A 15,141-nucleotide genomic window follows, 5' to 3' on the forward strand; every position below is an offset into this window, starting at 1 on the left:
GCGGGGTAGGTAATAAATCGTTTACACAGAAACAATATTCAGTATTGAATGATAAATGATTTGGTTTGGAGATGAAGAAAAATGGACGCTTGCAGTCAGCGAAGATACACTTTGGTAAAATAATGATTACAACAATGAAGTACAAAAAGAATTAAATGTAAGAGAAAATATTATAGTGGACATTGCTGATTAGCCTACGATGTATATTCTGTGCATTGTGGTAACGTGATTTTACAGGATAACAACGGTTATTTATAGACAGAATGGATAAATCCACGTATTATCCCTAATGTAGTTATCGTAATCATAAATACTTATACATACATATAATCTCACATGTGCTACTACGGTCTATTGAGAAGGTAAAGAAGAAAGACATGAATTTCCCATTACAGTAACTAAAAGAACAGGAAAAGGTTCCCGACTAAAACAAAACAAAAGCTGGAAAAAGTAAAAATACGCAAACGGTAATGCCAGCATAAATAAAACTGAATTGAAAAGGCTTTAAATATCAGGAAATAAATAACAAGCTGCTATAAAAACCGCAACGGTAGCTCAACATCAGGTCGAGTTGGAATAAACAGTGGCTATTGCTCATATTTCCCGTTCTGCATAAAGAGCGTCGAGTGGTGCTTGAGTAGCGGCATCATTAATATTCGTAGTATACTTAAAGGTTTAAACATCGCATAATTCAGTAACAGGTGGCTACTTATTGAACACTGAGTTCGACCCGACGAGGAATTGATACTTGACGCCGATGAGTTCAGTGGATGAGGGTAAGGAGTTGGAACTAGAGGCTATTGAAGAAAGTTAGAAAGGTATAAGGTGTTTGGGGTTTTAGATTCGTGAATGGAATCTGGTTGAAATGCTGTTTGAATTGATAATAATAGGGATGATGACGGGGTATAAAAATAAAAATTCTAATCTATTTCTATGTGCACCTTTTTATACCCATGTTATATAAATAAACATTTTGATATGATTTGATTTAGTCCATCAGTTAGGCAATACAAATTAGACAACGTTTAGGTTTGCGAGCTAATTACATCATTTCTACGTATAAAACGTACCTAGAAATGACATCGCGCGATACTTCAAATAGGTAAATATGTCGTCGAAAATAAAAAATACGTGTCTAATGATTTAATCTACCAGACGGACGTTAAAATAAAAATTAGTTGTCCACCATATTGTGTATTTTCACCTTATCGTTTTCTAATTAGTTGGACTGATTCAAACTTAGCTGAATGTCAAGGTACTAAGGGCAAATCAAGTTCACTTACTTACCCGTAACTTTAAAAATAATATATGAGTTCTAAGTTCTAGGAATTGTCTTAGAAATATTGATATCTTCGAGAAATCTGCCAACTGTCTGCTCTCGTGATACGAGTCCAGTCTCAAAGAGATGTCACAGCTTGTGCGCCTGTCTCGCAAAGACGACCACGTGTGAGCTTTGAGATGGGTCAGATTGTTAAATTGAAATCTGTCAACATGACATTTTGTGTCGGAACTAATGCACATCTATTTTTAGTTCTGTAATGTGAAATCTTTCGTGAAAAGAACATGTATTTGCCTCTTTTAAGGAAAACGTCTTCAGTGCGTCAGTTTTGGTAGTTGATTTTACAAAAAAGCCCCAAGAAACTGGACAGCATTAAAAAACACACACGGTTTTTCACCCATCTATTTCCAAACTATTGTCGAGCCACGATACAGCTGCGTAACTAGAACTACTAGTTCCCAAAAAACTAGCACCAACAATCGGGCATATATCAAAACTACAAAGCCAATGTGAGTACATAATAATCCTTTTAACAAAGTGTAAATAACAGGGAACAGTGGCGAAACTGTTCTAGTTTCCGTAGTAAACCGCGGGCACATGATACTGCGACAATTATACCAAACGGTAACTGAAACTTTGTTAGCGATGCAGGATGGCTACGAACAACGTAGCCTGCGTTATTAAAACTTTAGAGGCAGAATAGTAAGTTTTTCATGTTGCCTTGGTCTTTAAAATTATATTAAGATGTTTTATTATAACCTCTTTAAAACAAAGCTAGCACTAATCTGCCAATAAAATATAGCAACATCACAAAAGTAATCTGACCGACTGAATTAAGGTATTAAATCAAAATTAAATGGATATATGGAGGTATATATCAGCCATAAGATATCGTATCTATCTCTCGTAAGTTTTCCCACACCATAATCAACAAATAAAATGAGTAAGAAAGCACGCGAGTCACGTTTCCCCGGATAAACTACATTAATTTAGAAATCACTAATGAGGTACGTATCCAAAATTACCAAAAGAAAATAGTCCAACAACGGGTGACCTTGAAAATGAAAATAACGCGGCCAAAAGGAACAATTACTATTCCCAACATTTCAGGACCATCCATTCTGAACTATGTTTTATTCATCCTCATTACTTAAGTGGGATAAAATAAATTACGGCGGAATTTGTAAAATGGCCTGAAAATATTGGCTTAAGGAAGGTTAAAAGTTATGGCTTTTCATGTCGGTATGCGGCAGGTGGAGAACAAATTGTCTTCTTGTGATTTACATTAATCAAAGATTTAACAGCTGGTCAGATACTTAGAAATCTATTATGGACAACAGAATGTAAATGCTCGTTTAAGATCCTCTGCCATCAGCCTTCGTATATAGACTTAACGACGGTTATGTCTTTGTGATCCATCGCAGTAGTACTAGATGCGAAGCTTATTTTTGGCAATGGCTATCTGCAAGGTCCTAACGATGATGATGATGGTGATATAGTAAAATTTAGTAAATCACTTACTCCGCACTGTGAGGTTTACTCTATCGACGTAGGCTGTCTCGTTCTCCACTGAGCACTCGTACAATCCTGCGTCATCTACGCCTATATTTTTAAGCAGTAAGCTACCGTCGTTCTGAAACAATAGAGAATATTATTCAGCTTTGGAAAAATCATCAATGATATTCACCACATCTTAAATTAGAGTGAGAGCTCCTATTCTGTCTTGAGCGTAGTTAAGAGTAAAAGGTGTGAGACGATGAAGATACATTGTTTAAGAATATTCAAAAGATCGATCGTTTCTTCAAGAAATGGATTAGGTAACATTATTAAACCATATTTTTGAAGGTCTACTGAAGAGAAAGGCTACTCGTCCATTGTCTTTTAAGTGTAAAGTTTGCATGTAAATCAGACAGCTATATTTGAATTGATGTGGCATGTATTCTCGCGCTATTTCGTCTTGATTTCCACCTGCGCCCTTCGAGATATCGCGTGACACCGCAAATGTAGTGGAAGATATTGGGCGGGTTCTATAAATAAAATAACAGTGGCGTTTGTTATTGTTTGGTTACGGCTGCACTTTCTATCGGTCTTTCTAAGGCTCAGAATTCTTTGTTCCCTGCTATCATCAGATCGGTAGTATCTTCTTTAAGTTGGATACAAAGTACAAATATCGTATCACTGTTAATTTCAAAAGACTTAAAGGAAATATTTAGAAATAGCGATTTGAAAGACCCAATAGATTTAGAAATGGGTTGGCCAGTTAGTAAGTAATACTAGTATCCACTCACTCGGCTCACGATAAAGATCGACGAAGGGAAATTGGTTGGTGTTATGCTGTGGGCGTTGGAAGTTGGACTAGTGACCTATTTAATGCAATTTTTAAGCACAGCGCGCCGTCAGTACTCTCTATTGCAATGAACGTGTGCTTTACACACGTAGTGGTACTGCACTTAAAGTAATGCATGTTAAGGGAATGTGAGCAATTTATGTGAATAGACATTCATTCTGAAATGCGAAACCTTACTCGTTAAAAACAGGCCAAAAAGTATCGTTACGAGTGACAGTTTTAAATAAAGTATCTTGTGTCTGGAACCTTAAGAAACTAGGACCAAAATACTTGAAGAGCACGACAACAGACCGTAAAGTCATTAGGTCACAGACAGACATACTATAATAAATTGATCGATCACATAAAACGGCCGTCATTTATAGCCAAACTTACAGCCGACATAAAGTTGTGAGACAAAGTAGAATTTACGACTAAAGTCATTACGCGATTAATACCCGTAACTTAATTCCCTCAAACATAAATATTGACGGACGAACAGCTATTTTGACGGTAGAGTTTAGACAGGGACAGAATCAGGTTAACTGTATTTACGCAACACCATGGCCTGTAGACCTAAGCTATTTGCAACTAGAGGTCATTTAATCTTTGATCTTATACCAGAAGTAAAATGTGATATGTGATAACTGGATTGCAATTGCATAAGTACAAATTTTTGCAGTAAAATAATTTGGAGCAACAACAACCCTGAAGTATATTGAAAGATATTTAATTTGAGGCTCAAGACTAAAAGGAGTTGGCTTTCGAGACAAGAATAAAAGGGCACAGCTGTTCGTTCAATCGATATTTGATAACTTCTCACGAATACTTTTGACAGCTATCATTGAATAACTGAAGAGCGAGCTTCGAAGAGTAACAGCAATAGGCAATTCATCTTCTTTATTATTATGCTAAGAACCCTAAAACTCCAAGTGAAAAATTTGCGTGAAAAGCAATCAGAATAATGGCGGTAACTCGATTCTGGCGAATGCCAATATTTACTAAGGCAATTTTAGTGGCACCGGCCCGTTTAGGCCGAGCATCGAATCATGCCGCCGGCCTTGGTTCAAGCCTTGAACTGCGATCGATATGAAGTGGCCCACGTCTGACGAGCCTAGGTATCAACAGTTGTATATAAATACCATGTAATACCACTTACATGTGCACGGAAATAGTTACGTAAGTACACAGCACAGCCTTTGAAGGGCGCCTGCCAGAATTTGTTTGCAAACGAAAAGGTTCAAGTTCCCCGTTCAGTAGCTCCGGCTATTTTTAGTTCCCATTTTGGTCGTCAATAGCATCGAACAATGAATGAGGTCGTACGTAAACAAATTATAGCGTATTAGTTATTTAAAACAGTAAAACTTTCAATAAATCAGTGGTTAATACAGTGTATGATGTTCTCTGATTTATGGCACATTCAATATCAGCGTGCCAACAAAAGCGTTGCATAATTTATCACTGGTATTAAAATCATAATAGTGTTTACGAATTTCTGCTGCCATTTTAATGAGCAGTTTGATTCAGATATCGTATTTATCATTGTCACAAACAATACAATCCAGTGTAATATGGATAATGTGGAGTGGTGCAATAAAAAATCCATCATCTCTTCTTTTATAACTTGCTGGAAATGGTTTCTTTGGGTCATTTCAAATAATCTTTACTGTCTTTGATATTTATTAACTTGTTTACACTATAAACTTTTGAGGTTCCATTCTTTTTTTGGATAAAACCATGGGTCACATCTTAATGAGTACCAGCCTCAAAAAAAGTAAAAAGTGTTTTTTTTTTTTTTATTTAGATGTAAAACAACTCTTCACACAAATTAATTACTGTTTAGATTTAAACTGTTAATACAAAGTACCTAGACCACTTCTGTGAAGTTATAATCAGTAATTTTGAAAATTACTCCAGACAGCCAGACTAAAATTTAAATAATGCTAGTTTATATTCAAGTATCATGCAACGTCTGAGCTTAAGCCTAGCTTTTAGTATTGATATCATGGATTATTCTGGTCGTCTGCTAAGAAATTCTGGTCGTCTGCTAAGGACTTTTTTGTGTTACAAGTTTCGCAAGACATGTAGTCTGAAATTATTATTCTGAATTTCCACATTCCGTAGCCTTCATCTTAACAAAACACGGGCGTATGAAGATGGATAAGTTAATCCACAAAATAATACTAGACTTAAAGACAACAATTTTATATGACAATGATGAATTTTACTTTAGCATAACTGAAATTGTTTTTCGACAAGATATTATTCGAGAAGTGTCAAGGATGAAACGTCTCACGGTCGTCGGAGTAAGGCGGGATATCGACCATTCTACTTTAAGCGCAAAGAATTAAGGCTTTTGTGTTGAACCACTTCAAGTTAAGTTTCACAAGTGCGGTTGGAGTAAAACCGAGTAAAGTCTCAGGTAGAAATTCATTTGATCTTTAGTAGCACATTTTTTTTAAAGTTCACATCTTAACATCAAGTTGGAAGCCATTGGAATTTTTCTTCAAGAATTTAAGAAACATAAATCTTCAAAACGCAGGAAGCACAGGCACTGGATATAACCTTGGTGTGTAAATCAATTTAGGAACAGTAAAGAGACAAAATGGACTTATCAGTAAAAAGCCATCTGTCCATTAACAAGCTATAAAAGGAAAATGATTGGCCAAAAAGCCATAAGACCTTAAAAGATTCGATTAGCTGGTACCTAAAGGCAACACCATTATCTGATTGGCGCAAATTGAGCGTTCCATTCGAGGCACTCGACAATCTTATAAAATAAACATGGACTTGGGCTAATATTATTAGACTTAGGTACAGCTCTTGTGGAACAAACACCTATTTATCTAGGGCAAGCAATTTACCTGACATGTTCGCTTTTCTGACCAAAATACTCTATCAGGGTGTAAACTCGTTCTCCTAACATTGATTCACGAACCACGAAAGTGAGTAGTGAGATTATTGGCAGCACTAGTACCCAGATTTGGAAATAGAATATGTAATTTAAAAACACTGGAAGCATACTAATTGACAAAGCAGAATAAATTAACCCCGAAAGCACCTGTTTTCCAGCACTTTATTTATGTGGGACTTTCGGGAAATTTATGGTTGACTAGCTTGTAGCGACCCGACGGCTTTCCTTGCGTAAAATTAAAGTAAAGCGGTTCCGTGAACCTTTTCTAGGGTGCTGCGAAAATTGTGTTAAATTCATACAAGGTGTTCTAAAAGTTGACTTCATCTTCCTTTATTGATTTTGTCCCTAGTTTTTGAACCTCCGATTTTATAATCTCTTTGCGTCTATATAGCGCAAAACCGAATTAGCAGGAAAGTGGTTAGGTAGGTCCTCATTACTCCTCTTAACGCCTTAGACGTAGAGAGAGGTAAATTACAATATGTACAATTGTGGTACAAGGTAGATGTGATTAATTGAGGGTAATTTATAGAGGGAACGTTTGGCTTACGGATTAATGGTAGAGCGTCAATATTCACTAACGATTATTTATTTCATTGGTTTACCAAAACCGAACCCATATGGCAATTTGTTAACAAATAATTTAGTTTTGATTTAAATTCACATTTTCTATGATCAAGTACCAAATAAAAATATCTTATTTTCTATTATTCATTCGGGTAGTACTTCTGACCCCACTAACTTTAGACCTATTTCAGTACTACCTACATTCAGTAAAATTTTTGAAAAAATTATTCTATATCAGTTGCAAAGATTCTTTAATAGAAATAAATTATTACATGGAAACCAGTTTGGTTTTACAAGGGGTCGTTCAACAACTGATGCCGGTGTTGAACTTCTTAATAACATTTATGATGCATGGGAGGACTCGGCCGACGCATTGGGTATTTTTGTGACTTATCCAAGGCGTTCGATTGTGTCTCTCATGAAACACTGATCAGGAAGCTATCCCATTATGGAATACGGGGCAGCTCTCTGGATCTTCTTATTTCATACTTGAGTGATAGGATTCAGAGAGTCGACATTAACGGAAAAGTTTCCTCCGGGTCTATTGTTAGGATGGGTGTTCCGCAGGGGTCAATTCTCGGCCCGTTTCTCTTTCTTATTTATATTAATGATTTACCTTACCTTGTGAAGGATAACCATGGGATAGTACTGTTTGCTGATGATACATCTTTATTGTTTAAACTCAAACGTGGACAATTAGTCAGTGATCATGTAAATAGTGCTCTCTCAAAAATAGTACGCTGGTTTAGTGCCAATAATTTATTACTTAATGAATCAAAAACTAAATGCATTAAATTCACAACACCAAATGTTAGACATGTGAAAACCAGCGTGCTAATCAAGGGCGAGGAGTTGGACCCTGTAGATTCAACTGTCTTTTTAGGTATAACTCTGGACGCTAAGCTACAGTGGGCTCCACACGTAGATAAGTTGTCGAAAAGACTCAGCTCTGCAGCATATGCCGTTAAAAAAATTAGAAATTTGACCGATGTAAATACAGCGCGATTAGTATACTTTAGTTATTTTCATAGTATCATGTCATATGGTATCCTCCTGTGGGGAAATGCTGCTGACATTCAGTCTGTCTTTGTGCTGCAGAAAAGAGCCATTCGATCAATTTATAATCTTAGTCCGAGGCACTCTCTTAGGGAATTATTTAAAGAAATTAATATATTGACTGTTCCTTCTCAATATATTTATGAAAATGTAGTGTATGCTCACAAAAACATTAATTTATTCAAAAAGTATTGTGATATACATAATATAAACACTAGAAATAAAAACAAATATATTGTTCCCACTACTAGACTTAAGAAAATAAGTGGTTCGTTCAGATGTCAATGCATACGCTTTTACAATAAAATTCCCAGCGATATTCAAAGTTTGAGCCTGAATAAATTTAAAAATGTTATTAAAGAAAAACTGTATAGTAAAGCTTATTATAAAATTAAAGACTACTTAGATGATAGTCAGGCTTGGGAGTGAGCCGCTATAATGTCCACACAGGTCATGTTGACATGTTTGTAACACAAGTTACATTTTTATACAATTTGACATGATATACATTAATATCATTCGATATTTTTTTGTTTTCACATATTATTTTTAAAATTGTTAGTTTGAGGACCGTGCGAGAGTTTGCCTAGTCATTTCACTTTTAGTTAATTATATTCTGACAGTGTGAGCATTTGTGTGGCCTACCCAAATGTTCTTTTGGTAGGTATTGTTCGTCGGATCATTCAGCAACAGCCGTCAGCTGAGCTCATTGTAAACTGACACATGCGTGCTGCCATCTGAACAGGTCCGCTCAAACTGCTGTGGTTCTTTCCTCAAAAGACCACTACAGAATAAACTTGCACGGTTCTCCGACATCTTTAATTGATTTTGTCTGGACTTTAAAAGAGACTATGACCTCTGAGTTTGTTTCGGCATTTCTTCTCAGAGTAGTCGGATAGGAAATGCCGGCCTCATCTAGCTATTTGAAATATTGACGTGTAAAAGTGTTATTTTATAATCTATTTACAGAAATAAATATCATTTATCATTTATCATTTATCATTTATCATTTATCATTTATCATTGTCGTAGCAAATATGACGGCCGAGGATCTTGCGATTTCGTTCATTATTAGTCAATGAGTTAGGTGTTGCAATGGAAATAAATAGAACGCTACAAGTTTTCTACAAGTAAACCTCTGCACCTTTCTTCGGGGAATCAACAAAGGTTTGTTTTTTTGCAAAACCAGTGTATTGTCAGTTTTCGTACGTATTCAGAATTACATATGTAAATTCAAACAAACAGCAATGTTACGTAAATGTTTGAAGGTCACCACGGTGCATAAAGGGCAGGTGTAATAAACATTATTTTTCCGCACGTGGAAACGCGTGGGGTCTCGGCAATACTCGGTTATACTCGGCACTTATCGTGAATTATGTGAGGACGTGGTATACTCCACTTAGAAGGTTAAACACAGGATGTAGAGAATATGACCCACCATTTATTTTATGAGGCTTGGCTCCGTTCAGCCACTTAACGCTGATTTGAAACGTTTTAGAATATTGTTTAAAAGGTACCCTATTAAAAATTCTGGAGCCCGGGTTTTGAGGCTAACTTTAGATCGGCTGACGCGCAAAAGCCTGGAGCACTATTTACTGTTTGGTAAGTGTTTGAACACGCCCTTATGTAACACTCGTTGCTATTGACAGCTTTATGAAAAAGCTTTTACGCCCGTATATAAATAAACCTTGCCTGTCACCTATAAACAGCGTCCATTCCATAAAACAAAAGAAAAATAAATTACAACTTCAAAAAGAAAGATTTAAGTGTAATAAATTCCACGAAACTCGCGCAAAAGATATAAAGAATTGTCCCAAACGATAACTGTCTCAACTAAACCAACCGAAATTGAACCAGAGATCCTTAGAACGTCTAGACGGTCCTTGATTAAATTTCTCTCAGTTATGACAACGTACAGAAATAGAAGAATTGGCGTCACCGTGCACCGGCCAGTTGTACAACACGCGGTCATGCGACATCGTAAGGGTCATTGAGGGGATACTGCTGGCGACCTCGATCGATCAATTGTTATTTATTGCACTCATGAAAATTGTTTTTCTTTCAGAATTGTGTTACGAAGTTATGAGGTTGCCAGCCGTTTGGGAAGCATTATGGCGATGGAATTTCTGTCTCTCGAGACCAAGGATCGATGTTGGAAAATACTACATTAAAATATTACAAAATTTTATAAAGAAAAACACTGTAATTTTCGTATCGTTTTTATCAAAACCTTGCTCTCAAATTATGAATTTAACTCTCTTTCTAATTAGAAGGTAAAAGCAGCTTTAACGGCTTTACCAGAAGGAGGCCTTGGAATTAAAACACCCTTTTAAATGCAAACAACTTGGAATCATCTTAGATTACCATTTCTGGTTAAAATTAACTTTTATTGCGTTAAATCTGAAATTCAGGGCAGTCCATGTTTTTAGAGACTAGACCATGTTTTTATAGTAGACTCTGTTTTCTTGTTACATATTAGTTTGAATAAAGTTATACACAGTACTTTATTATGTCAATGCTTTACGTTACGTCACAACAGCAAACAAAGCGAGTGCAAATATCATTTATTATTTGCTAACGTTTACATTCCACCTGAGATTTTATGGCTTATTTATCAAAAGTGGTAGCTTTGCGGAACCGGTCCTTATAGCATGAACAAGGACAATCGCTGGATCACTGATAAGACCAACTGGTGCACTGCAATATTGCCATTTAACTTGTAGATTGCATTTGAATACAATTGTTGGTTTACAGAAGATGTGTGTAACATTTGTTGATAGACAATAAGGAATACCTCTAAAAATTCATTATAAAAACGGTCTTTTTCTACTTTTCTAACGATGTAACATTAAAATCCTATCCTCCTCTCCTCCTCTGTTATGGCGTTGCAGGGCGTGTCCATCCGAAAATATGGCAAAGATTGTCTCAGTATCGTATCCAGGAGGGGACAACTTGAAAGTCAAACGAAATTAGATCATTTTTTCACTTTAAAATCAAATATGTAGCAACAGTAATACATGCTAATAACGCATTACTGTGTGACCGAGGTCTGTTGTCGATAGACATTATGTGAAGGACATGTTATACATAGCATTGAGAGTCACCGATAAGCACGAACAGTCTAGCCGTTTTTACATTTAAATACCTACCTTCCAACTATGTATGTATAGCTATGGCATTACGTTCGTAAAGGGTTTAACATAACCGAAAATATGAGCTAGAAATCGCCGTATCATATCGGTGACATGGGAGTGAGTCTGCAAGAAATATACTCGGATAATTCCTTTAGGGATCACCGTAAACCGAATTGAGGACACGTTCAGACAATTTTTCATCGTTAAAATATTTTGGACCACCTGAGTTCTTTGGGATTTTTGTGTTGGTTGCGATAAACATTTTGGTTACGTCTTTAGTACCGAAATCTGGTGTGATTTTAAATCTGAACACAAATAAGAAACGAATTTCTCCTTATATACCTGCCACAAAAAGTAGAAACGTATAATATATCCTTTAATATTTTACATGAGGCTTACACAAAGCCAGTAACTAGTAGGGTTTTTCCTTATTTATTAGAAATCTTTTTTCTTTCCACGTATTGTTAGTAGGTGGTGACAAAACCTGCACAGTCCTTAGTATACATAATATATGAGTGCGCCATGAACACACTGCTGTGAATTGCGAATTGGGGTTGGGACGGTACCAACACGTTTTCTTGAGTACGGTAGATGGGTTGTTTAGAGGTTTGGTCTAGACACTTTTTTATAAATCAATTAGCTCTACACAGGCTTTGTTAAGAGCTCTGGACTTCAAGGTCAATACAAAGAAACTATTTTTCACATTACACGCTGTGAGTATTATTGCACACATTCTAGAAGTAGATAACATTGACACAAAACGAGCAGAAATACTTATTAATAGAAAAAACATACTTGTCGACTTATATGGCAACTTGGATTAACCTTTAAACTCGCGACACTTAAAAACTTCTACAAACAACAAGTGCAATTACTCTCCAGAGTTTTTTAAAGTTTTTCTGTATCAGAACATTAGCATACGACGGTACTTCTAACTACCAAAATATTACGATATTAAAATCCCATCAGTGGACAAAAACGAATGTGTAGACGTAGTTACGAGAAAATCCTAAGCTTAGCGCACACTGCACGTTTTCTAAAAACGTATAAGGCTGGGAACAGCCATCTGTTACGTTTGTGAACGATTTGTATTCGACAGTGAGTGATTTGAATATTGCCTATTGAACAGATAATGCTGGGATTTCAGCACTTTTGGGATGTTAGGTACTGTGTACTTGATGGACTAAACTTTGGGTGAGTACAGTTTTTCGTTGACACTCGAAAGACAATATTTATCAATAATGTCACCAACGAACATTTATCAATTAATCCTTTCTCTTACCGCAAATAAACTGATTTTTGTGAAAAAAACTAGATTATATTTTTTGTTTAACTACAACTTTTTGCAATGCAATAATGCACCGATCAACTTCAGACTGATAAAGATTCGACTATTTAAGTTATACTTTAACATTTTTTTCAGTTAGTCATCCGTCTACAAGTCCCCTTTAGCATTGCAGCAAGCGTTAAGTAGACTAGTAAATCATCCGTGTCTAGAAAGTGCAGTGTGGTTGCCAGGCTTGCAGGTGCCACATTTATTTGGACCGTAACTACATAACTTAAGCCAGCTTTAAAGCCAATGTCTGGGAGCTTGTTTATACCTAGTCTTAAAACTTTGTTTGCAAAATGGCGTAGAGTAAACATGTTGTCTGTGTATTATGATAGTAGTTAAGGGATTTCCAAGTTTGAGATTTTTCAGACTGTATGGAATCTAATTTTTCCTTTTGGGATTGATAATGTGATTTTGTATAGTATTAACTAATTCAGTGATATCTTATCTTGTTGTATATTATTTTATGCAACATATATTTCTTTATCCATTAAGAAATAATGAATTTCAAAGTCATTAAAAAACTTTTTTACAGAAAGCTGTTAACAGAAAAAATAGAACGCGTCAAATTAAAAAAGAGGCAAAAACTTTCAAACGTTCCCTACAGCGAAGAACCAATATTGTCGAAAAAACACCTTCGTAGCTCCGTAGCAAAAACGCTACGAGATTATCGAAAACGGACTACGGCGCGGTGTTGCTACGCCGGGGCGCCCGCTACGAAATATCGCCTTACTGTATTCACATTTTCATAGTTGCTGTACAGCAACGTTGCGTCTAGCCGCTATTTTGTTGAATTATGTGAAGAGGCGGCGCTGCAATAAGTTAGGCGTGCACCCATATTATTCTAGGAAAACGGGAAGCTAACTTTATGAAGAACTATAAGACTTCCTTCACACTAAAGCTGTATACTGCTACGGTTATGTCTGAAGCCCCATCAGAGTGGTTGCTTGTTTTGGAAGTTGGGAATTATTTTAGGTAAGACTTAATAAAGTTTGGAGTTTTACGTCCATGTGTTCTTTTGTTACTTTAACGTTTAACAGAGGTTTCCTCAAAGCAGTCTATTAGGAAACTTATTTGCATACATTAACATAACACGCACACATACATACTACGTAAAATATTGACCTGAAAGAACTACTGCGACTCTCATGTACTTTTATACAACGAGGGCAAAATTTATTTTCGACTACGGGGATCTAATTAGAATAGTGTCTTGCCATAAAAACAATACCAATACACTGTAAGTATAACATCCAAAACACCAACTACCTAACCCCTTATCTCTATCTTCACTACCAAACGGCACAAAGAAACCGCAAGGCGACTAATAGTCGGCAGTCGTAAGTTGTCGTAAACGCTTTATTACGTCAGTCGAGTATAAAACAACCTGAGTTTACACCGCCAAGTTATAAGCGGCAGCGAACTACGGCACAAGAAGAAAAACTTTCAAACTGTACCACTGAAGGGACCAACTTAGCGAAGTTATGAGCTTCCGAAGGCATTAATTGAAAAAGCAATGCAGTAAATAACTACCCAACTAACATTAAGCGCTAATATAAGAGTTATAACAGCTATATAAAGGAGCTAAACAGATCCTAAGGTCATCAATAAGTGCTATCACATAGGAGTTATAGCGAGCTATAACTCTATTATACCCTGGATTGGGCACAAGTTCTTATAGCCTTAGGTTCCACAGTGGCGATATAGTGGAGTTACAGAATGAATTTAAGAGCTATAGTAGAGCAATTGTGGAGGTTCAGTAGCGCTAACTGAGACTTAAAGCGCTGTAAGAGTAGTATTAAAGTGACTAGTGACTCCTCAAGCGGTATAGTAGAGCTACATGCTGCTTTGAGCGCTATAAAGGGAGCAAATGTATGAATATAAACTCCGTAAGTGGCATAGTAGATCTATGATGTACCTTACTTACTGTTTGAGCGGTTAGAGGGTGGCAATAAGGTAAATTGTAACACCTTGAGTTGCAGTATAGATCTACAATAAGAAATTTTAGCGTCTAATTTACTTTTTTCATAGCCGGCTAATGCGGTATGTTTTATTTTATAACGTTGCAATATGTTAAATGAATGAAGATTTATCAAACAACCATAACACATTTTGTGTTTACGAAAATAAATGGCGGAGTTGGGTGTATTATTTTAAATCGTTGTTAGTGGAAGCTGAAGCGGAATTTTCATTGCGAAGGTAAGTTTACTGTGAATATGTGTATATATTATTGGCAAATAATTGAAGCGCCCACTCTTTGTTGTGTATTTATCTAATAAAATGTTTTGCTTCACATGGAGAAAAACATTTTTTTACTAAATATGTAACAAAACTTTGCCTATTGACTTGTGTCGGGACCCTGGTATTAGAACGCTAGATAAATAAATATCTTCATTGTATTAAGTTTTCGTTTCGTACGTTTTACGGTTTTTACTTAACTTCATTAGGTATCTAAAAATGGTGGCCGCATGAATTTGGGGATCCGTAGTTATTTTCCAAAAACCCTACCTAGCCTACGGATGACTAGTACACGTATCT

At 36.1% G+C, this 15,141-nt stretch overlaps 1 protein-coding gene across 1 annotated transcript in view; it reads right to left on the minus strand.

Annotated features, from left to right (window-relative positions):
* The window catches only part of LOC118268902 (uncharacterized), a 51,768-nt gene that overhangs the window by 20,110 nt on the left and 16,517 nt on the right, over nt 1–15,141 (minus strand). Inside the window, exon 3 of the mRNA XM_035583695.2 lies at nt 2,801–2,912. Coding sequence (XP_035439588.1) covers nt 2,801–2,912 — 112 coding nt within the window. The remainder of the gene's footprint in view (nt 1–2,800; nt 2,913–15,141) is intronic.

This window comes from Spodoptera frugiperda, chromosome 2, assembly GCF_023101765.2.
Source record: "Spodoptera frugiperda isolate SF20-4 chromosome 2, AGI-APGP_CSIRO_Sfru_2.0, whole genome shotgun sequence".
NCBI lineage: Eukaryota > Metazoa > Arthropoda > Insecta > Lepidoptera > Noctuidae > Spodoptera > Spodoptera frugiperda.